This window comes from Patella vulgata, chromosome 6 (genome assembly GCF_932274485.2).
Source record: "Patella vulgata chromosome 6, xgPatVulg1.2, whole genome shotgun sequence".
Taxonomy (NCBI): Eukaryota; Metazoa; Mollusca; class Gastropoda; family Patellidae; genus Patella; species Patella vulgata.
In genome coordinates, this window is record NC_065884.2 from 18354603 (window position 1) to 18382179 (window position 27577).

Here is a 27577-nt window from a genome sequence, read left to right on the forward strand (position 1 = left end):
TAGAGTTTTCTCCCTTTATTCATTGAGCCATTTTTTACAACTGAACGCGTTCACTGTGAAGTTACCAAATTTAATTGGCAAATAAAGTAAGCCTGTTAGTACTAGAAATATATATTTATAGTCCTATAATAGTTCAAACTTTTCCTGACAGTTTTGCTTTACAGCTAGGATATGAAGACCTAGAGAAAGAGTTATCCCACCGAAATAGTTTAGGACGTATCGATTTTTATAGATGTCGCCCGTTCTCTTGACGTCAAGCGATGTTTATCATAATCACGGTGCCCAACGAGGTAAGTTGACAATATTTCTGAAACTTTCTGCAAATTGACTAATTAATTGACCCCCCTTTGAAATTATAAGTAAATTTCTATATATTCGGATGTTATTACACGCAGTCCACGGATAGATTTGAAGGTATTTTCATTTTTAGGTTTAGCGCTTCCCAAATTTTCGCTTCGCCGCTTTCGTTCCATTCATTCGGTCGAAATATAGCAAAACATACGCCAGAAAGCGGCATCAATATTATAGCTAAGGCGTATGTCCAAAAATGTGTCTCTTATATAGTATAATATGGTCATTTATATAATCTACACGCGATTTATAATTATTTGTCATAGATAGGCTATTTAGAGAAAACTAAAAACGAACCAAATGCACAAAACGTTATATTAATATGGTATAATTTTTGATAATAATTATGATAGTATTAGGCCTAATTGAAATAGACATGGCATGAGCTAAAATATCTGCCTTAGACCTACCTTGGGCGATCAAAACATTTTCAAGATTATAAATTATTGACTGGCGTAGGCCAATATAATTTAGTAAGGGAAAAAGAACAATCCATGTTTTAAGAAAATTCATCGTGGTATTAGTATTAGTTTGTTTATCCTCTTAAAAAGAAAAAAGAAAATAATTAAAAAAATGGCATGAGTGTAATTAATTAATTTTATGAATTTTGAAAAGACATTTGTTGTCATCACATTCACAGATCCATTTTGTGGTAATGCCCTACTAAACATTTATTCATAATTTAGTTTTAGATGAGTTTGTCAAATTGAAATAAGCGCGAAGTCAAAATAAAGAACCGGAATTGATCATAATTTGTGTTTTATTTACTGACAGGGCAAACTTGTTCTATAAAAATGAATTTTTGTATTACAAGATTTATTAAGCGAAAGTCAGCTTGTTTACTAATTTTAGTTTCATTTTGACAGTGGAACAGAGAATCGGTTATCTCAAAACCGTAAATGTAAACTGTAAAACTATGGAATGAAATATTTTAGTAATCAAACTATTAGTGTTCAGACATTCATTGTGTTTAACACTTAAACACCTGTTTGTCCATATGTCATTTTTTGTATCTCTTTGAACTTTGATTAAACTGATTTTTACATTTATAATCTTTTCTTTCAAATATTTTGACTTGTGCCTGCTTTTTATAAACTATAGAAAATAAAAGCTTTTAGGTCAAATTAATCAAATCATTAGTGAGGCATTGTTTCTGTTTAATACCTGTTTGTGTCGCTAATTCTTTATGTACATATGTCATTTCTTTGATGAATTGATTACCTGTTTCATTAAAAGATTACATTAATGTATAACCTACAGTTACTTATTATCCTTTTTTCAGGGGATACCATGTTGTGAAAACTAATGGGCACCTTCCTACAGACTAACTTCCCCGAAGACTACTCGTTAACAACATGCCAGATAAATAGAGGAGGTCAACCAGCTAATTAATTATTTATGATAAACAGGTGGAGTTAGATGCTCTGGTCAGCAGACACAACGTCGAGAGCACTCCTGTCACAAGCAAGATGTCTGAACTACACAAGAAATATTTCTGTCCTCGACTTTTGGATTATATTGTAATAACAGGTAGCCGCAATCCAAATCATAACAACAATGTTGCTCAAACTCCAGAATTACTTCGAAGGTATCCACTAGAAGATCACAAAGACTTTCCACTTCCTACCGATGTGATATTTTTCTGTCAACCTGAAGGTTGTATTAGTGTAGGACCGAAACGAATGAGCTTGAGGGAAACTACTTCATTTGTGTTCACATTAACTGAAAAAGATTCTGGAATTGTAAGATATGGTATATGTGTGAATTTTTTTAGACCATTTGAAAAACGCAGCCATGCAAGTGACTGGCAAAAAAATGAACGAAACAGCTTAGCCAGCACACACTCTGTTGATACAGTTAGTTCTACGGAGAGTGATCGATCGAAATCTCCACGAACTCGAAGGAAAGGTGGACCTTCATGTCGTGTAAGAAACAATACATTAACGTCATTGTGTATAGTTAGTCATCATCCATTTTTCTCTACTTTTCGTGAATGTTTGTTTATTTTACGTCGTCTAATTGATGCCTGCCATGATAGAAGTTGTACCAGAAGAATAGGGGGTTCCAAAGGTGTAACAAGGTACAGTATTTTTTATTTACACTCACGGTACAACATGGTCAATTTGAAATGAAAGAAATGGGGTTTAACGTCTACTTGTACGTACTTTCCTGCACTGAGTTGGCTATTGAAGATGGAATATGTTCGTTTTGTTCAGCATTGAAATTATGTGTAGGCAAATGAATTTTGCTTTTATTTTATGTTAGGTGAAGGAGATAGCATATTTGTCATGAAATGTAATGAGAATGAAAATGCCCTTTTATTTGAAAATTGTCAGTAAAATTTGCGACAGACATGATAAACTTAATAAAACTTTTACAAATTGTGAAGGCTAATCCTGCACTGGTTTTGATAAATTGAAAATTGATATTCAAATACCGCTAAAAAGTTTATTCTTCGATGTTTAAAAGCTTTAAATGTTTTTTATTTTATTTTTCAGAGATACAGTATGGGGAGTATTGACTGGTCAGTGTAGTGACAATATTACCTCATTAGTTATGCATGATATTAGAGAGATCGAAACATGGATATTACGTCTGCTTAGTGCTCCCGTTCCTGTACCAGGCAAAACTAGAGTTGAGGTAAGAATTTATAGCAATGTTAATTTATGAAATTCTTGAGGCTTAAAGATATTGAATGGATTAAAACACTCTTGCCATTTAATAATTGCACGTTTAAATGGATAATCAAGATTTTGTTTATTATTGTAGCAATTTTACTTGACAATCAAGACGTTATTGTCAAAATGTCAAACACTCATATATGTAACTTCGCTTAAAAAAAATTAATTTGACTGTATTTTTCAATATAACATTATCATTATAGCAAGAATGGCCACCTCTTTATCAAAATCTTGCATAATGCATCTTTAATACACCAGATCATAAAGGATACCCTAGGCCTAACATCCCTAAATATAAATGACAAATTATGAAGCAAAATAAGTTACACTGCAAAGAGCCTAAGAGTAGACATGCCCTGTCTAGTACTTGGTACCCGCTGTGGCTATGAGACTCATTGTCTATAAGGGGTGTCTATCCAAGGAATAGGCTACATCACAGGCGTGGATTTAGGGGGGGATGGGGGGGGATGGGTCCCCCCTTAGAATCGGAAGGGGGGGGGGGGCGAATAGGTCTCTGTCCCCCCCATGATTTTGATAGCAAGGACAGATTTTCATGTTTATATCCACATGAATGTCCCGTTCTGAATGCTATCTAACCACTGCCTTGGGTCTCGCCACAGTAATTCATCGTCACGATATCTTCCTCCTTAATTGTACATGTAGGTAGTCAATTTTACCATATCGTCATCATATTACTCCTAGTTACAGCTTTCATCGAAATAACACTGGTAAATTGTTCGTAATTATTATTTTGGTTTGGTAATGAAAGGTTCCAGGGTTTGTCCGTCCCCCCCCCCCCTAAAAGTTATGACAAATCCACACTCTTGGGCTACATACGTACATATTGACAAAAGTAATTTATACTAATATTGACAATATGAGTACGGTATAGACTTCTTGGATTCATGAAGAAACCAACATGTACATGTACGAACGAATGTGATTGAGATGCTGGTAGTGAAGTACAGATACTATATCATAAAGAGGAAACAATCACTACCTTATTTACTACACAGAACAAGTTATTTAATTCCTCTTCGCCACCTCTTATCTTATGTTATGCTTATTTAGTGAAATATATATTCAGCTTTAAGGACAAAGCTTTTTGTCAATTTTTTTTTTTTTTATAAAACTTCAAAAACTCCATAAATGTTTATAGAGCTTTACGAAATGGTTAGAAGGGCTCTATTATGGCCTGAAATGTACCTATACAAAAATCCATAAAATAGCTACTGTGTTTTGCAGCCAGTTGAGATTTAAGATTTCCTTTAACAGTGTATACACTATGTGACTAAGAGTAAGACTAAGAGTGTAAATGTATCAAATCATCATAGGACTTTATGACACTTGGACAGAGGCTTTAGTAAAGTTTATAATTTGTAAGAAATTTTTTAAAATGCCTTGTTTACAGGACAAATTTCCTTGAAAGTACAATTATAATTAACTCTTTGTGAATTTTGCAATTTCTCTTATAGTACTAAGAAACTTAATAAAGTTTAATGGCGTTTTAATTATCCTAAGAAATGGATAAGGATTGTATTGTATGCATCTTAAAGTAGCTAAGTCTCTAACTCAATATCATCCAAAATCTTCGACATTGAAAACACAAATTATTTGTCAATATAAATCAACATTGATGTTTTGGTCTTACCGGGAAAAGATGGGCTTCGGATATCCAATATTTAAGACAAAATAAACATTTTACCATTGGTACACGAATCGCGTACCATAATGCGTTCCAGGCCCATTCTAACAAGGGACTCGAAGAACGAGGCTAGACATTCAACAAGTCATGTCAAACGGTGACGACATCTTCATATCGGGAGAGTATGCGCAATAAATACTATGTAGACTAGAATAACCAGACGCTAGAAATTTTCATTGGATTGAGACTTCAGACATATTTCGCCGAACGTAACTGATTTGAAATTAAGAGTAAAAATGGAAACGATTCAATGTAAATCAGTTTATATATATTCCTATTACATTATTATATGCGTTACGACCCATTTGTGTCAATTTCTAGGTCCAAAATATTAGCGATTTAGCTCCTTTAAACATTTTCAGGAATATTGCCCTTTTTGGAAATTGTCGAGTATATGGCATGTACATTTACATGCAGGTGGTTTGGCAACCCTTTGCAATTTTTAAAATTCATTAGATTTCAGATTATGTAGATTTCAGATTATGTAGATTTCAGATTATGTAGATTACATTGGATTTGCATTATGAATAATTAAGTTTGACTATTTTTAAGTAATTTAATTGGAGGTTTGATAGAGATTGATGTCGTAAATACATAGATGGCCGGCGCAGACTAGTTATATTATTGGTTAGAACCTACTTACATGTGATATTGATTTTTATTTTATTGATCACCAGATAGTGACAGATGGTTTATGGGCGTATATTATTATTCACATCTAACTAAGAAGTTTATCTATGGAGTTATTTGTTTACATGTCCGCATAAATATATTAAATAAAGTTAACTGGGTGAGCTAATGATAAATGGGCCTACTGTTGGTATTTAAGAAAATGCACAGTGTGGCTATTTTGTCTTATATACGCTTGGTTGGACATACTGCATTACTGCAATATCGGTTATTTATACCGGTAATTTAAATTTCACATCACCATCTTTGTACTTGCATCAAACATGTTCATTTGCTTTGTAAGAAATATAAACGTGAATCACCAATAGGAAAATGGGGTTGTCATGGCTCAGTGGTTAAGGTGATGACTTGTTCCTGGTGTTGGCCAAGAGAGCCCTTGGGATTTTCCAATGTAGTTTTTACCCCTTGTCAGTGGTGCAGGACAACGTGAAAGCACAGGTCCCATGTACATATTGAAATGCACATAAAAGAACACTTGACAGTTGGTATTCGAATTAAAGTCATAGCACACTTGGTGCAGAAAAGTAGGTTGTTTTAAACCCAATTTCATTTCCTGTAGAAAAGAATATTGATTAATTGTCTTATTTTCACCAAAATAAAAAAACCCCATTCTTCTTGAATTATATTATCCTTGGACATTGTTCAGAAATTTAGACAATCAATATTGTAGGCCATTCTTCTATTAACAGAAATCTAAAATTTCTAAGTAGAGAAACGTGTTTATAGTAATCACTCGTGAGGCTTTTAAAAGCTAATTTATCAGATAGAACATCTCGACTCTTCTTTATAATGTAGAATTGGCCACTACAGTAGAAAATCTTCATTATTTTTTAATGGAAAAGAGACTGCCTTATACAGTTAATTAAACAGGCATTATGCAAGAGCTACATGTAAATCTGCGTATTGCAGGTCTTTCTTTAGGCCTGAAATGTTATATAAACTTAATTAGACATTAACTTACGAAGACCGTAATCAACTCTTGATGCCATCGGATGGCTGTGATGTACTAGATTTGAATACGTTTTGTGGTCAATGCGGTTATCTTGAAAATGGATATTATCGTAACAACGGTAGTATCACTAGTAATGACAATCGAGGCTAGGCTATATCTAGGCTCAGAGTGAAGTAATTTGAAAGTTTCAGCATATCCTCTTTTCATTATCTATTTTTTAACTATACTATTATAACGAGAACTGTCAACTGTTTATCTAATCTTACCTAAAGCTGATTTAACTTTTGTCAATGAAAAATGAAGACTGGTATCTTGCTTGCCGTAGATTACTGTGTTTCTAGTTGTTATCAATCTTTAAGTGTTAAAAATATCTCAGTCTTTTACTTTACTTTTAGTGTAAGCTTATATGTGTTTAAAATATCCCTGGACCATTTTGCGTGTGTCACAGCTGTGCTTGTGCCGGAAGTGCAGTCTAAAGAAGCCTAGTTAGGGCATTTTCGAACAGTCTAAGCCAAAGTTCTAAATAAAGGGTTAAAACCGTTTACCAGTAGTAAATCTTCGAAAATTTGATAGTGAATAAGAAGCACTCACTAACCATTCGGCCATCCAACCCCCAAAGATATGTAATATAATATATACATGTATATAGTGTAATTGTTTGAAAATGTCCCAATATTCGCCATCCCCTGCAGACAATGTAAATATTTGCATCAATATTTTGAGTACATTTTATCATTGATTAAGCCATGAAAAATTAGAATTGTTGAAAAAATGCAAAATGATGATCAGCAGAGTTTACTGTATGTACATGTATGTAATTTTAATACCATAATGTACTATTTTTATGTCATTGGTTATAAATTTGAAACTAAAAAATTTACTTTGAGGTTATGGTTATCTGACAGTAAAAATGAATTGTGCAGATGTTTAACAACTAAATGGACTAAAATCTTTTCAATAGAACAGATGGTCTGAAATTTATGTACAATGTATATCATTTTACCTGAACACTTCTGGGTTTAATAGGAGGTTCAGATTTCTCTGCATGAATGAAGTTTGTCACTAATTTAGACTGGGGGTCAGGTATTTTGGACTACAATCAAATTTAAAGCTAAGGTTGATGAACATTTGACATTTTATTTGGACCTTGTCTTCCACATGGGAATCCAGTGTGAAAATTCAGTTGATATTGCCAGGTTAATGTCAACATAAGAAAGGACATTGAATTCTAGATTCTCTTGGGGCATGGTTTTAGCTTTCGTAAATTTCTAAAATCAGTCCATCTTTCATTGTGAAAGATCACAAATGAAATCTGATTACTGTCATGACAACTCACAACATGTAAGAAAAGTCATTCTAGATTCTCTGTATGCCATTCATTGTGAAAAATCTTGTCACTTACTTACAAGGAATTTCCTTTGACAGCTAATTCCCTGTTCCTAATGAGACATATAGATTTCTTATATTAATATGATGATATGATGGCAAATTAATTTCTATATTTGTACAGATTTTGAGATGAAGTTGGAGAAGTGTGTAATATCGTAGGTTTTATGGAGGAGTACATCCGTTAGACAACTGTGATATAAAGATTGTAATGACAGACTTGACAGGTTTGACATTTACAGACCCGGTCTTTAGTCAGCAACATATTGATATTTTGTGCCTGTGGGACTTCTGTAGCTACAATTTACACGATTACTTGTGCTTGAATTGCTTCTCTACAAACCCTTTTTAAAAAATAATGATTCATTTTCGCCATTTTCTGTCAGTTGCAGCCTCCGGCCTACGCACATGGCTATTTTCACTAGCATTTATAGTATTGTATTTTGATACTAAACGTGTTGTACCGTACAATTTTTAGCAAAAAGATTTAACTCACATTCTAAAACAGATCAAGAATTTTTATCAACTTACTCTACACACTATAGTAATTGCTATGAAAAAGACATTTCTTGAACATTGTTATTCCAATCTTTTTGGAAGACTTAGTGGCTCAGTGAGTAAGATGCTGGTTCGCTAACCAGGATTTCTCGGGTTAGCCCCCTGCGTTTGCAGAGAAATTACCTCAGATTTTTCTCCCATGGTCAGTAGAGCAGGACGGAGGGCCTGACAAGGAAGTGTCGACTAGTTGTTCAGATGGGACAAAAATCTGAGGTCCTGTGTACACATTGGCGTGCATGTAAAGAACCCTTGGCAGTTGTAATTCGAAATAATGGTGGGCCATAGTGCCACTGTCTGGGCCAAATTTCCCTCATACGCATAGCATACTGTAGGAAATTTGCCAGTATTCATAAGCTTAGTCGGTACAGAACAGTAGGACGTTAAACCACATTTCATTTCATTTCCAATCTTTTTCGTTTTGGAATCAATGCATACATATGTCTGTAGTGAAGAATTGAGTTGATTATTGATCGAGTTTATTTGGTTTGCTGAACATGAATATCATCTTTCTTGCCAGACTGATCTAAAAAGACAGGGGCGACTTTTCATAATTCAGATGTCAAGAATGATAAATGTTTGGTATTAAGTAATCGTCTTATGTTAAGGTTACTTAAAGGTTGACTTGCCATTCCCTGTGGAATAATAAGTATAATATTACATAATATCCCATGCTGGTACCAGTAATCCTGATAGAATAAGATAATAGATTATATTGATTGTAATGTAGTCAAAGGTATTTATCAGACTTAGTTTCATATTATTCCCATAAAATGACATTTATAACCATCAGACTGGAAAAAAAATTATACAGGCATTCTGAATATAAAAATTAAAGTTAAAACTTACTTACTGCTTTGAAAAAGTGTTCGTAACATTGAGAAAAATAGATCTATGAGATAAGGAGGTACATTGTACTTTAAATTCATTATAAATGTTTCAAAAATTTTGAAATTACAGTTTAGATATATATACCGGTAATCTTAGAAAAGGGAGTTTCTGGCAAGTCTTCTTTAAGCACCTTTGGCATTTTTGAAACCCTATTCTCACTTGTTGGTTGGCTGACAAACAGCTGACAACGGAAATGTGCCTAGTCCTTGGTATGGAATGAAATAATGAGGTTCCGATTGTTCATATATTGGTGTACATGTAAAAATAAAAACCCTTGGCAGTTTGAATTCGAAGAAGTAGGCGGAAACACTGCAGACAGGTTGTACGTGACAAGGAGTAGGGTCGACTGTCCGACCTCATGGGTTTTCCTCCGGGTCCTCTGGTTTCCTCCGCTGTAAAGACCCCCAAACGCAAGCGAATTATTGAAATAAAATTGAACCATGTGTTAGTCCCGATATGACATAGTTTACGTCGAGTGGACGTTAAACCCCATTTCTCTCTCTCTCTTACTCTCTTTGAAATGTGTCGGAAATCATTCTATGCCTCCAATAGCTATTTACAGAGATACATTGTACTAGCTGAAGATAATGGGTCAATAGTATTTATTTTTAGGTTCTGTAAAGTAAATTCAGTTACTGTAATTCTGTTAATGATGACATGCAAAATTGGTTTTAGCCATGAAAATGGAGTGTAAAAATCATTATTTGCTTCAAGTTCATGGTCTCTTTTCTGTCAATTTGGGCGTATGAGAAAATACGTTAATGTAAAATAAACCCACGCTGGCTTTCTAGATTATTTGAAGAACAGGCTCTGTCTATATTTCCTGCGCTTACACTATCGGTTGTCTCCGAATTTCTGAGAATGCATTATTTAAATACAAATTGGCTATAATTCAATATTCACATGAGCTTCAAGACTTTCTGGTAGAATTTCTGAGAATGTATTCTTAAAATACAAATTGCCTATAATTCAATATTCACATGAGCTTCAAGACTTTCTGGTAGATAGTTGCCTCAAAGGATATCATGGTTATTAGACACCAAAATAGCTTCGTTCTTGTAAGGATAGAACTTACTATAGCTGAACTACTGTAATTTAGTAGATGCTTTGCCAAGACCAGATAGTATCTTCCATAATGTGGGAAAAATCAATTGTGGGTCTGATACGATGGTTAATGGGTTCAGAACGTTGTGGACGTATTATTGATTTGTTATCTACTACTAGGCATGATATTATAATTAGGTGTAGAATTCTTACTCCTTGCTAACTATACCTATATATAAAGTAATTTTAACCTGATATGATACATGTATATTAACTAACATTATACATCAAGAGAATTCTGACTCCTTGCCGGCTTTATTTTTAGAGTATTTTTAACCTATTCATAATAGATTTATACTGGTTATTAAAAATGTTATTGATTTTATTTTTTTTCTAGAGGATAAATATAATAAACATTGTTGTATTAGTTATCAATTTTAACAATCATTTCCTCACTCCACATGATATAATTTTTACAGTCTGTAACAACAATAGATAATATATTGATTTATGATGACAGATCGAATTGTTTTATGATTTGACAAGAGTTTTATCAATAAAAAATCTCAATCAATAGGAAATATCAATAACGTCCAATTCAAGAGATATTGGTAATTTTGGCTGCAAAAAAAACAACAAAATATAGTCTATCCATCCAGTTAACTATCAGTTTTGACATGTCCACACTAAACTGATCACCATTAAACTAGACATATCAATGAGAGATCTGCCAGCTGGGATTCGATCAAATTAAAATAGAGGCCCTTCAAAAGATTTTACTCACACTTGTACATAACTATGGCTTGTTCATATTGTCTGTAGAGGATGTTGCAAAATTGTTCATTTCATGATATTTTTGTAAATACTTAACAGAATTGAAGCATTTTTTGACTGATATTCCTTTTAGAAATTCATCTGTCTCATTATTTAAAATCCATCTAATCATAATCAGCACCTCTCTAACATCTTTTGTCCATTCCAATCCTGAAACTTCACATTAATCACTGTTTTTGATTTGCAAAAAAAAAAGCTTGGTGACAATTGCAGTATTTTCATTTTAATAATTCAATACAGTTTCTAATTCTATGTCCACCTTTTTTAGGCTTTGAATTAAGTTAATTAATTCAAAAATAGATGCAGATTATTTTAAAAATAAATTAATCTTAGTTCTTTTTATACAATTTTAATTAATTTTATACTCATTGATTCACAAATCAGTATATTTTAGTCTTGGATTCTGATTCACTACACAGCGTATCTATAAAAATCACTCTTCTTAACTATTAATTTCTCTGAAAGATATTTACGTATTTCCTTGTTAGATCTCCACTTAATGTTGTACATGTGTATAGACTTCAATCAAAAATGGCCATAAAGATAATTTGATTCTATGGATTTATCTATTGATGAGGAGTCAGTAATTAGTAATTCTTCCGAATTCAGATTAATTCTATATATGGAATTACTTTGCCAACAATAAAATGCAATTACAGGAATGATATTTAAAGAGTTTTCAAATTAGTTCCAGGGAATTGTGTGGGATCCTGATTCGTGATGTGCATGTAATTATGATACCAGTATCTTTAGTTTGTTATGTGATTTGATTTCCTATATTTCAGGTGAATGTGTTGCCGAAAGATTTACAAGCACCGTTATTATTTGCACTGCCTGATAATACAAGATTTACCCTTATAGATTTCCCTCTACATTTACCATTAGAATTATTAGGTGTTGATACATGTCTTAAAGTTCTTACTGCTGTTATGCTGGAACACAAGGTACCCAAACTTTTCCATACTTTTGTTTCATTTTAAAATGTTCTTACACAAGTAGTTCATGTCATAAGTTTATATTTGGCTACATTCTTTAGGTCAGATCATACATATTCTTTCCACTTAGTGACAAACTGTGGAAATTGAGCTTTCAATATTGAAATAAAATTAGGTGTGACTTAAACTCGTGGCATAAAATTAGACTCAGGGTTTTGGTATATCATAAATGTACTTGAATTTAGTTCTCAATATTTAAAAACCCTTCTTCATCAGCCTATTTGGTGCAGAAAAGTGGTACTTTAATTCCCCATTTCATTGTAATATCTTAACACAATGCCATAATGGAGGGAAAATTAATTCTTGTTATTGCAAATTAGTACATTACTTCATTCATTCTTTTTACCATTTGACTTCAGGCACCTTATTGTAAATACATTTTCAGCATTAATTTGTTATCTCATGTCCTTGATTTTATTATATAAATGTAATTATTTCTGTTTTATCATATAGGTTATTTTACAATCAAGAGATTACAATGCTCTATCAATGAGTGTTATGGCCTTCGTGTCCATGCTATATCCATTAGAGTATATGTTTCCCGTTATTCCCTTATTACCTACATGTATGGCATCAGCTGAACAGGTAAGTATTCATTGTAAAAATGATATAACACACGTCTCAGCTATTATTCATGAAAACATTAAATCAGCACTTATTTACCATTGTGAACTCCTATTCTTAAAATAAGCTCTTGCTTATCATTCTGAACTACTGTTCTTAAAATCATCACTTACCATTGTGAGCTCCCAATCTTCAAAGATTATCTGTTAAAATTCTCAGTAGATTAAATTAATTAAAACAGTAGTTTGATATTCAGACCATGGAAGCATTTTAGAAATGTAACTACTAGTTATCCAGAGTTTTATAATGAAAGAAATATAAGGGTACATACATACATACATACTTTAAGAAATATACAATGTACTATTGAGAAAATTTTACTATATTTTTATTTTGTAGCTACTATCTGCCCCTACACCATATCTGATTGGTGTACCTGCCAGTTTTTTTCTCTACAAAAAAGGTTTTGTTTTACCAGATGATATATGGCTTGTTGATCTAGACTCAAATAAAGTAAGTTTGTGGTATACAACAGTAACAATTTCATATTTCATATACATTATATGTCGAGGACAAATTTCTCTTTATAAGAATTTAGATAGAGAACTGAGATAATACAAAAAAACAACCATCTGAAAATATTTGACATCAATGTCTGTGGTCAGGGATAAGCATCGAACGATCAGTTTGACTTCTGCTCACACAATAGAGGTTAATCACGAACCAGCAAGCAAGCAAGCAAGCAGGATTCACCATATTTGAGATCTTTGAAAAACACAAAACAATTTGATTGAATTTAATCTTTTATCCTGATAATGATAATCAGCCAAGTTGTTGTTAAAGAAATTGATTTTCATATATAAATAAATAATGTATGTTTATGTATCGAAGAGATAATTCTGTGCTGAGTTGTCTCAATGGCTTATCAGTAGTCAGTTTATAGTGAAAATTGTGTAAACATGGTCTGTAAGTTGGATCAATATGTGTAATCAATAGTTTCAGACATACGTCAAGATTGGACGGAATTCTTCACAGACTTTTTTTGTTCTCCTGTTTAAGTAACGAATACTATCCATTTACATTACTCGCTAGTCGTGCAGCATTTAACAAAAAGAAAAACCAACCATTTTTAAATGTCAGACTACATGACTTGTTACAGAATCAAAAAAGTTTTCATTTTTATACGCCCACATTTTCATGTGAACGTATATTGTCGTCGCCCCTGTCTGTCTGTCCATACTCAATTTGTTTGTGTACACTATTACAGATCACAATTTTTATCTGATTTTGACGAAACTTGAAATATAGGTCTATCTCCCAAAGATTTTGGTTCCTTTCGCAATTGGCATTTATCGGAGCACAACTTCATGGATTATGCCAATCATTGTACGAGAAATCGGATTTTGATGAAACTTCAAATGCGTGTTTATAACACAACCATCTTGGTTCCTTTGGATATCAGATCGTAACTTCCTTAATTATGGCCCCTGATTGTACGAAAAATTGTGTTTTTAGCTTGTGGTCCCTCAAGAGGTCACAATTTTTATCCGATTTAAAAAGCCGTTCGAATACGCAAATTGTGTAAAAGTATATAATACGAGGTCACAATTTTTATCCAATTTTGATGAAACTTAAAAGATATCTTTACATCCCAAAGATCTCAGTCCATTTCGATATTCGCACATTTCAGACCATAACTTTCTGGATTATGGCCCCTGATTGTATAAAAACTCACTTTTTTATTATTAGTATTAGCTTGTTCTCTATCCATGTGGGCGTATCTTGCCTGGCAACTGCTGGTTATTGATTATAGAACTTAAACTTATAAAGATAAATATTTTTAGATTCCCACACACAAACATTTGAGGTTTTTTGTTGAAATATCTACATGTACAAATCAATGTTACATTTCATGTTTGAATGGTTCAATAGTATAGAGAAAAGTTACAATTTCCTGTTTCAAATCTGAAAAGAAATCTTACTTTGTCATGTTTCGATTATAATAATATTCAGTGTCGTACAAAACTGGAAGGAAATAGTTAATTAGCTAAACATCTATTTAAGACAGATTCAAATTATCACAATGACGTTCACACCTCCTACACAGAGAAACATGTGAAAATATAATTAAAAGGCCATTGCCTACTGGACTAACAAGAATGAATATCTAGTCATATGGATGTATGAAAATATCGAGATCTTATGTACACATTGGCCCTTATATTAAAAAGTTTAGAATATTTGGTGAATCATAATCATGTATTAGAATAGTATAGGAAATACCCTGCAGGGCTGTCACTTTCAATATTTTGCCAGCTTGTCAATTTTTGCTATATTTTGTTTACCATAGTTAGCAAGTTATCTTTTCTAAAGAATATGACAATGTTTTAGCTGTATCACATTACAAGCTATACATAAAAATATACATTTAACTCTTTGTGTTCTAAGATTAAATTCTTTGAAATTCTAATTTTGTGCATGTAAATTGACTGACAGGTAAGTTCTCAAGCCAAGCCTGTCAAATATGACCTAAACAAGAGCCCTGGTACAGCCTAACATGTAGGTTACATGTAGGATATTTCGTGACTGACATATGGTTCAATTTTATTTCAATAACTCACTTGTGCGTAGGGGGTCTATAGCAGTTGGAGGAAACCCATGAGATTCGACAGGTTACATATAACCATACTATAATATTATTTTTAGATTCACCCTCCAACTAATGCGGAACCACTCCCCAATTTACCAGATCCTGAGGGTTCAGTTCTAAAGACACACCTTAAACAGGTCAGTATGGGTTAATTATATTAAAAATTATTTTTAAGATAAATCCATAATAGACGTGTAATTTATATGGGATGGGATTTTTTTTTTTTTTTTTTTTTTTATAGACAATTAAAAAAGTGAAGATAACATAAATGTCAGAAAAGTTTTAAAATATTCCAAGTCATTCATGTATGTAAACATGTCAAAGTATTCAATTTCAAACCATTACAAATTTATCTAAATATTTAAATATGTCTATCAAGTTATATTAATGTGTATTTATTCATGTTAAGTTATTAATCACAAAGACTTTCCCTTTGGCAAAATTAAGTACAGTTTTACAGTTTTAATGTGTTTACTTACGAGAGAGATACCATCTAAAAATTGCCAGTTTGAAAGATATCAAAAATAATTGGTATTTAAAAACTTGTTGATGTAAATTTTTGTGAAGATTATGTTAACGCTGACATAAATTTTTGCATTTGAATCAATTATACGTTGAAAATGTCAATGTTGAAAATGTCATTAAATTTCTTACTGCGTCATCTACAAACCAACTTGGTAAAATTAATTCTATTTCATTTATTCACAGAAATTTATTGTTGTTTAATGGCCAGCCAGACATTGTATAAAATGAAATAAAACTGTAGTTAATTAGACAAACGGTGGAATAGTCTTTGTGAGCCATGTGGGATTGTAGAGGCTAGTTTTGAGATGGTTACATAACATGTCTACTTGATTAATCTGCTATTCATCATTACTCATCATTTATTACTCTTTATTTTTAATCATCATTAATCTTAACGATTGATTTTATACATTGCATGATTCTTTATTTACTTTAACATTATTTAATTATGCCTGGTTGCATAACATTTATTAATATTTGTGATAGTCGAAATATTGTTAACATTTATTATCTTTAAAAAATTGCTTCCCCTTAGGAGATCATATGCGGGCTAGTATGACAAAACATATATTATACAATAACATTTAATATTTGTACTGTAAATCCAACATTTGAGAGGCAGACTCTGTACTTCAAGTAATATTTTGTCGAGTCGTTAAACACATTTGCTTTTTTATTGAATAGAATTTTATATTCTGGTGATTGGACTGAAATAGAATGATAATAAATACTGACATTACAAGCTGTTTAATTGATCACAATAATTGTTGTCACCTTGGTGATACAAGCTATTCTATAACATTTATAAATGACAAATGCTTTGGTTCAGCTGAAATAATTATAATCAATATTCAGATATAGAATTACTTCATAAGAATTCAATTAATGGGCAATGAATCAAAATAAAATCATCGATTTTTGATTTGAAATATTAAGCAACAAAAAAAAAAAAAAAAAAAAATGCAACAAAAAACATCTGTAATCTTTGGCTGATCATTTAATCTGTTTATGGTTAATCATTTAAAAAGAGAAAAATGAAATATATTTCAATTCCAAAGCAGCATCCTGAATGGATCGCTGATGAAAATACACGTTTATTTTGATACCAAATAGTAGCATTAATAGGCCATACAACTACTGATAAGACACAACTCTAGTTGAGTGTAAAACAAACCTGATCAATTTGTTTTATCAGGCTCTGTTGATAGCTTAACAAAGTTGTAAATCAAGTCAACTTATTGGCTGAATAATCACCCTAGTTTTATCTCGATCTGTTTATGATTAATCTTGATCTGTTTACTGTAGAGAAGAAGAATTAATTGACACTGGGGAAATCAATGTTTTAGCACTGATTGTTAGGTTAGACATTGTTCAAAATGTTATTCTTCCCCTAAAATCTAAAATAAAGCTCTTGTTTTCCATATCAAAATAATGTATAACCATCCATTCCAATGTTTAGAATATTTTTCATTAAAGAACTAGTCTATAAAATGTTAATACTAAACCTGTTGACAGTATAGGACAAGGATTAATTGTTATTTAACAAATATATTTTAGTATTGATATTAACGTTGAAAAATATTATTGTTTGCAGAAATATATAACCCTTGAAACAGATTGTGTTTTACTTTAGTTTGAGTTTTATGTTCGATGAAATAATATTTTATTTCATTAATTTAAAGAATAAAATGTTAGACAAAAATGTGAAAGTAATGTATATGTAGTAAAAAAATCAAATTACATTCATTAATTATTAGTAGTACAGCAAAAAAAGCAAATTAACTATAATTAGTATAATATTGTAGTAAATTAATTACACTTATGACATAAAATATGCGAAATTACTTAATGTAGTAAATTATTTAAACTTGTGACTTATCTTTAGTATATTCTAAATTACTTAAATATTGTAGCAAATTATTAAAACTCTAATAGCTTGACAGTTGAGATAGATAGCCAGTTTAACTTTACTGTCTGAGCTCAGATCTCAAGGAAATAAGCTAGCTTAAAAGCACCTGCTCTCAAGGTACATGTGGTTTAAAAAAGGTTATTCTAGCTTAACTTTCCTATCTGAACGGCTTAAATTTATCAGATTATCTGCTTTCTTGCATGCACTTTTCATTGCCTCCTGGGGTAAATGACAGTCGCCTGCACCATATGTGTAATTAATTATTGAACAACGTTAAGCAAATTATTTAAACATTTATACACATAAAAGATAGATTTATTCAAATACAAATATCTTGATAATTTTCATTCAACTTCTCTAGAAAGTTACAAAAATAGGGTTTGGTTAAAAGTTTTTAAAATGACATCATCAGATTCATCGGAAGTTATGACAGAGTTTGGGCTAAAAAAAGTTTAGAAAATTGAATCGTCAACTTTACTAGAAAGTTATGTAGGTTTTGGTTAAATGTTTGGAAAACAGAATCATCAACTTAAACTAGAAAATTATAATAGTGGTTGATTGGTTAAATGTTTAGAAACAGAATCATCAACTTCACTAGAAAATTATAAAAGGGGTTTGGTTAAAAATATAGAAATTGGAATCAGAATCATCATCTTTGAACATTAGAAAGTTTTGTTTTGGGTTTAATATAGTTATTTTGGTGACAGGGATTTTAGCTCATTAACCCCTAGCTAACCGCTTAACTTACAGGCTTTGGCAAGCATGAGCATGACACCTCAGCCAATCAAAAATCTTGATGCACTTGCTCAGAATGCTGAGATATGGCAACGTAGAGAAAGTTTTTCTTCTCAGACTGGCTTCAACCCGTTGATATATGGAAATGATGTAGATTCTGTAGATGTTGCTACTAGAGTAGCTATGGTAAGTACCCATCTATTTTATTACTTTTTAACATGTAAAATTTCACATTCATATTATAACTTTCCTGATTTGATCTTTTGTTCAAGTCATCATGGACTGTATTCAGCCTAGATGCATTATGTAAGAATAAAATCTGTCCATTGCAGGTTATTTTTTTCTAGCTTCAAATGTTATGTAAATCATTGTATGGAAATTTATTCACATTACAAACCCATAATCAACTCTCTAGAACATCAGATGACCTAGATATCTAATGGATTAGAACCCTTTTGACATTTAATAATTTGATGATAAAATGGATAATCGTAGCAATGGTACTTAACAATTAAGACTATCTTGTCAAATCTTCGAACACTTATAACTTCGCTCAGAATCTGAATACAGTAATTTGACTGCAATTTTCAATATAATTATTGAACCTTTATAGCAAGAACGGCCAGCTCTTTAATCTTACATAATGTATTTTTAATTGACATCTTCATGTAAATTAAAAAGCATCTAATCGCATTTCAATCTCATTTTTATTACGTTTACTGAGAGAAAAAACAAAGCAAATGGAACACTACTTTGACTTGATCAGCAAGAATTTACTTGATCATATCTAAAGCTGTACAGTAGATTGTAATTCATGCAACAGTGACTCCTGATTAGGATTCATGATAATCTACAATGACTGGTCATTGGAACTTAAATTAATGGGACCATTGCAATATTCTATCACATTGGATCAGTTTAAATCTGGCAAGAGGGATAGGGGATCAACATCTGCTTGACACAAATTAGGTCATTTTGAGAATAATATATTATTCAATGTTATTTCAATAATTGGCGTTGGGGTCTTTAGCAGTGGGAGGAATCCTGAGAACCTGGGGTAAACCCACCAGGTTGGATTGGTGGTGACCTTACTCCTCTCTTGCATGAGTGAATCAAAAACATGACACTTGACTCAATGGCAAATCTTATGATCTAAACTCTAAACCATTCGACAACCTAACCCTAGTTGAAGATTTGAGAAAGAAAATGATTTAACTTTAATACAGAAATGCAGAAAATGTAGAAATGTTATTGCTTATGTTGTAATTTGAGTGAAAATTGCTTCCATTTTGAAGTAAAAATAGTAGATATTGTATACAATTATCATTAATTCACATGTGTTTACGACTACTGAAATATTCATAGAATTTATAACTGCTGGATATGTTGATGAACTATTTTTACAGTGGAAATTATTATTCATACATAATATGTAACAGTCCATATAGCTCTACCTAATTGTCCAATCAAATATGTATTGATAATATTTAATTGAAGCCTACTAACAGTGAAGGCTAACGTACAACATTTAACACTTAACTGCAACTTACGAAAAGTTAAGGTCAAGAAGAACAATTATCATTTCATTAAATATACATTATGTAATGAGCAAAATCTGCCTGTTGCTGGGCCCTTATTCACGAAAACTTAAACTAAGATACAATCGAAATTTTAAGAAATACTGCAATTCGATTGGCTGACCAGTAAAATCAATTTGCATATATCCAATTTGCATATTGGTCAGCCAATCGAATTGCAGTATTTCTTAAAATTTCGATTGTATCTTAGTTTCAGTTTTCGTGAATAAGGGCCCAGATCTTTCTTTTGGCCTCAAATGTTATATGAATTATTAAGTAAACATTTATTAACATGACAAGCCCATAATCAACTCTCTAGATCATCAGATGGTTGTGGTTTTGAACGGATTGAAACTTGAGACTATGCCTTTCTTTAAACAGACGTAACATCGCTCAGAATTAATTTATTTGACTGAAATTTTCAATATATTCTGTTTTCATTATCTATTTTTATACGTCCACATTCATAATGTGAACGTATTATGCCGTCGCCCCTGTCTGTGTGTGTGTGTGTGTGTATGTATGTATGTGTGTGTGTGTGTGTGTGTGTGTGTGTGTGTGTGTGTGTGTCTGTGGTTCGCCTACAGGGCGCAATTCTTCATGGATTTTCTTCAAACTTGGTATACTTATTCCTTATACCCCAAGGAAGATCCCTATTGTTTTTGGTGCATGCCCGACCCCCCGGGGCAGAGCCACGCCCATTTCTAGTATTTGTTTGTTTGTCGTCTACAGGCCACATTTCTTAACTAATAATCTTGAAACTTTGCATACACATTCTTTGTACCCTAAGGAACATCCCTATCGTTTGGGGTGCATGCCCAACCCCCAGGGGCAGAGCCACGCCCATTTTCTTTTCGTGTGTCTTTGTGTCGCCTACAGGGCGCAATTCTTACTGGATTTTCTTCAAACTTGGTATACTTATTCCTTATACCCCAAGGAAGATCCCTATTGTTTTTGGTGCATGCCCGACCCCCAGGGGCAGAGCCACGCCCATTTCTAGTATTTGTTTGTTTGTCGTCTACAGGCCACATTTCTTAACTTATAATCTTGCATACACATTCTTTGTACCCTAAGGAACATCCCTATCGTTTGGGGTACATGCCCAACCCCCAGGGGCAGAGCCACGCCCATTTCCCATTTTCTTTTCGTGTGTCTTTGTGTCGCCTACAGGGCGCAATTCTTACTGGATTTTCTTCAAACTTGGTATACTTATTCCTTATACCCCAAGGAAGATCCCTATTGTTTTTGGTGCATGCCCGACCCCCAGGGGCAGAGCCACGCCCATTTCTAGTATTTGTTTGTTTGTCGTCTACAGGCCACAATTCTTAAGTGGTCATCTTGAATCTTTACATACTTCTTCCTTATATCCTAAGGATGATCCCTATTGTTTTTGGTGCATGCCCGAGCCCCAGGGGCAGAGCCACGCCCATTTTTTGTATTTGTTTGTCGTCTACAGGCCGCATTTTCTTAACGTATCATCTTAAAACTTTGCATACTTATTCTTTGTACCCTAAGTACCATCCCCATCGTTTGGGGTGCATGCCCAAATCCCAGGGACAGAGCCACGCCCAGTTTCTTTTTGTGTGTCTGTGTGTCGCCTACAGGCCACAATTCTTAATTGATGGTCTTGAAAAATATTCATATGAATTCCTTATACCCTAAGGATGATCCCTATTGTTTTTGGTGCATGCCCGACCCCCAGTGGCAAAACCACGCCCATTTCTTGTATTTATTTGTTTGTCATCTACAGACCTAGTGTGTTTTCTCCGGGTCCTCCGGTTTCCTTCCACTGCTAAAGACCCCTACGCGCAAGCGAATTATTGAAATAAAAATTTAAAAAAAAAAAATGTTAGTCCCGAAATGACCTAGTTTGTGTCTAGTGGACTTTAAACCCCACCTCTCTCTCTCGTCATCTACAGACGACATTTCTTAAAGGCTCAATACCACTCTTGTTGTAACTGAATAATATGTTAAAAATCTTTATTCTGGTCAATAAATTGCACTATTTTACAATATTCCAATTAATTGATGATACAAATTTCATCTTAACACACCTAATTTAAAAAATTGGAAAAATTCAACTAAATGATTTGAAAAGCCTTGACGTAAAGCTTTTCAAATGTGACTTGGATTTAAAAATATTTTTGAACCCTCTGTACAAGTAAAATAGGATTTAATGGATAATTTACGCAACAGGTAGGAGGACACTAACACACCTAGTACTTAGAATAAGGCTATTTTTTATTTTGTAAAGCTGTCAAGCCAGCAAGAGTGTTATTGTCCCTTTAACGTATCACCTTGAAACTTTGCATACTTATTCTTTTATCCTAAGGAACATCCCTATTGTTTGTGGTGAATCCCCCCCCCCCCCCGGGACAGAGCCAAGCCCATTTTCTTTTTGTGTGTCTGTATGTCACTTACAGCCTGCAATTCTTAATCGATCTTCTTGAAAACTTTTTTTATACTCATTCCTTATACCCTAAGGCTGACCTCTATTATTTTTTGTGTATGCCCGACCCCCTTGGACAGAGACACGCCCAATATTTGTGTGCCTACTGGCCGCAATTCTTAACATACCTATTTTGAAAATTTGCATACCTATTCCTTATACCCTAAGGATGCCCCCTGTTGTTTTTTTGTGATTGCACAACCCCCCGGGGCAGAGCCACACCCATCTTTTCTTTGTGTCTCTGTGAGTTGCCTACATGCCACGATTCTTAATGGATAGTCTTTGAACTTGGGATGTGTATTCCTTATAGCCTAAGGACGGCAACTGCATGTCCCGACTACCAGGGGCAGAGCCACTCCCAATTTTTGTGTTTATCGTTTACAGGCAGGAATTCTGAATGGATCAACTTGGTACTTGGCATATGTATGCCTTATAGCCTAAGGGCGTCAACTATTGATTTTGGTGAATGCCCCGAGCCCCAGGGACAGTGCCACGCCAAATTTTTGCCTTTAGCGCCCGAAGGCCACAATTCTGAATGGATTATCTTGGAACTTGGTATACGTATTCCTTATACCCTAAGGACGGCAACTATTGATGTTGTCATTTCAATAACAGGGTGGTAACTATTTACATTGTTCCATATCCAACCCCTACGGGCTGAGCCACACCCATTTTTTGTATTTATCGTCTACAGGCTGCAATTCTGAATGGATCATCTTAGAACTTATTTATTTCTTATACCGTAAAGACAGCGACTATTTATTTTGAGGCTTGCCCCGACCTCTTGGGGCAGTGTCACACCCACTTTTTTGTTAGTACTTTGTCAGTAAATTTGGAAAAACAAACCCAACGCCTAGCCTTCTTTGCCTCTGATCCCATTACAGCCATTTCATATTTCATTCTCTTCATTTTAAAAAGTACCATATCGATCAAAGCTGGAATGTGGACGTATATTGCAGCGTTAGCGGTGCTCTCGTTAAACTATATAATGAGAACGGTCTGCTCTTTATAAGAATCTTACATAATCCCTCACTATCTTAATGCCTGGATAACTTTGTCTACAAATTTGCATACACTGTAAGAAAAGTTATTTTGGTAATTATGAAGTCTATGATATAATGAACAGTGGTCTTCTTGTAATTGTATGAGTTACATAACCTCATTTCTGAATGGCTCAATATATTGAGCTGCCTCAAATTAAAGAAGGTATTTGGGTTATTTCACTTTTTGCCTATTGATTTATTAAAAGACACCCGGGCAATTCCATGCAAATGTGCAGGACATGGTTAGTGAAAAATGAAACAGCAATTAGAACCATTTTTTTTATGTTTGTCTGGTCTATATATTCTTTAGGGTTTGGAATTGTAAAGAAATTGTAAAAATTCTAGCGAACTTTTTATATATCTGTGGTTGGATTTATTTGAACTTATCCTGAAACATGTCATCACTTATAAAGTTTTATTTAAGTATTCTTTAGTTTTGTTTTTACAAAATGAATGTAACGTGAGTAACGTAACGTGAGTAACAACATTTTCTACACACTTCATTTAAAAAAAATCAGATCCTTTTCATATATTTATACTTTATTGCAAAGAAATAACTTAATAACATCCATACCTATTGCAATAAATACTTATTATAAATAAGAGATTAGACTTGAAGGTAATATTTATGTGCAAACAAAACATCAAAATTTTGGTGTCCATTTCATGTAACATGAGTAACACCATGTTTTTCAGATGTCACCCAAAAAAATTATTTCATTTTTGTTCAGTCTATCTTATTATTTCCTTCCATCACTGATGGATGCCCATACACAATATTTAACATATCAATGTAGATTGTAGTCTTTAATCTCAATATGGATGGGGTTCTTTAAATGTAACATGAATAACGCTGGAATTGCCCACCCCATGAAATCTGGTACATATATACTCATTTAATTATTTCATATAATAAATATTAAAAATGGCAAATATTATCGGTAAAACTAGTCCCAATACTGGCACAGATGTTAATTGATTCACATTGCAATTGGACCATATGCCTAAATCAGTGACTTTTTCTGTTTAGCTCACGGAACTGTGATCTCTGCTTTAAACATTTTAGTCTAAGCTCAAATATTTAATTTTTTGGCAGTAACTTGATCACGTATTGTAGCTGCGTAAACAAGCTTTTAAAAATGTATCTAGATTTCAATAAAGACTCTTTCGTCACTAGAAGTTGATCCTATAAAGATTAGAAGCTGGCCGATATTATATAGTGAAATATTCAGGGTTTATATAAACATTCCTGTACTATATTGATTTTATACCTACATTTGTATATCAATAAAATAATTTTATAGCTTATACTTGTGTGTTTATAATAAAACACAGTGTGTCCTAGATTATAAATATAACACCAGTAGATTTTATTTACCTGTAGGAGAATCATTTTTATTGCCAAATAAATGTTGATCACAGTGATGTAACCAATGCTTATCATGATATAGGGTATTCATAAAGGTCTTATTTTGAAGCTTATTAACAAGTATGACCGAACTATGAACCAGGAACCAGCCATCTTGGAATTGTGACATCTCATCAAAATCAAAGACAATTATTCAATGCACAAACATATCAAGTTTCATATCAATTGTACTCAAATTGGGTAAAGCCTTAGTCTTTTACCAATAGAATAGTATAAACCAGACACTTTCAGGAAATATGGCCAATAGGCTTCTATTACCTTTAATACTAACAGACTGCGTCAAAAAAATAGTTCTTGATTATATATGTAACCTTCCTCATAAATAACTGGGTCTTCGTTTAATTTATCAGTTCAAATGCAAATTCATCCTTCATTATAAAAGGTGATTTTTATGCGTGGGTACCAATATGGAGGCTTGATAATCAAACATTTAACTCCTGCCCTTTAGACATCTTTGTATATTTCATGTTAAAAACCGCCTTTAAAGATAAATGTCGCAATACCTTATCTAATCAATAGAGGACTACTTATTGATTTTTGGTGGTTTCTATCGTCAGTGAAGAAATGATGCTAATTTATATATATAACAAATCCTCAACTGAACTGTAACATTTCTTATCTGCTTGCAAATAAAAGCCTTGGAGAATTGCCTTAAATGAGAATCATATTACATATTCTGATGGATTTATGTGTGGACTCTCTTGAGGCTACAGACACATGATTAATGATTATGTATTTAGTTATCCTGGTGTAGCTAAGCAAAGATAATTTTTTTGTATTTGAATATTGAATATTCAGTGGTTGAATGATTGAGTTGTATAACGTGTGATTTAAGTCATACATTCTGTCATTGAGATAATTGCCATGAAATGTGGTAGGGTTGCCTGCCCAACCTTGCAGGTTTCCTCTGGGTCCTCTGGGTCTTCTGGGTTTCCTCCCACTTCTAAATACTGTACATGCAAATAAGTGAAATAAAATTGTACAATGTTAGTCCTGAAATGACATAGTTTATATGGAATGGACTTAGCCCCTCTCTCTGTCTAACTCACACACACACACATATGCTTTTTATGCCTAGCTTTAATATTTAAATAGCTGTTCAAAATATTATATTTTATCGCTTTAGTCTACTTTTATTTGGGTCAAAAACATAAATTGTCGATTTAATTAGATTCTATGTGTTGAATTGTTTTGTGGCATGACAATCTGTTGACACATTAAGCCAGAAATGATTTAAAAATTAATCAACAAACATGCTAACTGATCTTAAAAGTTTCATCACTACTTCAATAAATAGTTTCATCGGGAACTTGATAAATACATATATATATTATGATTTTAAACACCAAATATTAAATGAATAAATTAATAAATGCTAATGATGTCATTTAACAGGGCATTAAGTGTAGGAATCATTAGTTTCACATGAGTTGTATCACCTTTACACCGAAGTATCTCATTCCAAACCATAGTCTTGATGAATAAGACATCAATGAAAATAGACTTCACACATGTAATTGTGTTTTTTTTTTTCAGATCAGATTCTTCAACTCCACCAACATTTTAGGGAATTTCTGTGAACACACACGCACATTACGTTTATACCCGCGACCAGTAGTGGCCTTTCAGTTGTACAGTTTTCTTAAATCTCGACAGATTAGAACACATTTTTCTGTTCGTCTTGCCAGAACACAGGTAATTATTTTTCTTATTGTAGAAGATGCAACCTACTACCCATCATTTATTTCACGAGTAACCGAGCCAGCATCTTACTTACTGAGTCAATGTGGGCTCAAACTCAAAGCTGCTTAAGTAGAATATTTAAATAGAGTTACTGTTCTGTATTAGTCTCAAAATATTCACCCCCTGCCCCCCTTTATTTGTGTTCCTTTAAGCAAAAATATTACTGATCAGCAAATTTGTATATTTTATGAATGATTAACAACCAACCTGGGACATTAATTTAAAATCAATAACAAGGCACTATTTGTGATTTTAGTTTTACTATTCTTAGTGCAAGAAATTGGTGCCAGATGCAAGATTACAGATTTATAATTGTATATAAAGTTTATTTAATGTTGAATGTGGGAATTTCAAATCAACTGTAAATTAACATAATATTCATGAGGGCCTTAAAAAAGTGATTTACATAAGTCATTACTTATTGTTATTCTTCTTAATAACCACTGTTGGCTAAATACTGTTAAAAAATAGTTGATAATTTCAAGGTTAATAATGCTTTAAAAAGAAACAGCAATTATTTAAACACATATTGTTGTATTTTAGCCCTGTAGTGTTTTCATTTAATAATCTGCATAATTTAAACACTTTCGTATTCAGACAAAAACTATGAGCTTGTCTTAAATCCTAGTATTATTACTATTAAGTAAAAAGCAAATTAGAGAGTATACTGTATGTGTTGTGACCTCTGTGAATATAAGACTGCAAATTCTAATACAGTAGGCCCTAATCAGTCTTTTTCACTGAAAATATCTGGGTCACTGATCAATAGCACTGGACCTCAAATTATATACACAGTGTAATGCTTGTTCCAGTTTTATACATTCTACGTAACGGTATCTAAATCACATAAAACTGAACATTAATTGTTT

At 32.8% G+C, this 27577-nt stretch overlaps 1 protein-coding gene across 6 annotated transcripts in view; it reads left to right on the forward strand.

Moving 5' to 3' along the window:
* Nucleotides 1-202: 202 nt before the first annotated feature.
* LOC126825186 (MAP kinase-activating death domain protein) overlaps nt 203-27577 on the forward strand; it is a 60478-nt gene continuing 33103 nt past the window's right edge. For 4 of the 6 annotated variants that reach the window (XM_050554678.2, XM_050554679.2, XM_050554683.2 and 1 more), the window contains exons 1-9: nt 203-290; nt 1634-2431; nt 2850-2991; nt 11875-12033; nt 12538-12669; nt 13048-13161; nt 15355-15435; nt 18483-18653; nt 26502-26660. In XM_050554678.2, the coding sequence (XP_050410635.1) occupies nt 1821-2431; nt 2850-2991; nt 11875-12033; nt 12538-12669; nt 13048-13161; nt 15355-15435; nt 18483-18653; nt 26502-26660 (1569 nt within the window). In that variant the 5' untranslated portion in view covers nt 203-290; nt 1634-1820. The remainder of the gene's footprint in view (nt 291-1633; nt 2432-2849; nt 2992-11874; nt 12034-12537; nt 12670-13047; nt 13162-15354; nt 15436-18482; nt 18654-26501; nt 26661-27577) is intronic. The other 2 variants (XM_050554682.2, XM_050554680.2) reach the window with 2 other exon arrangements.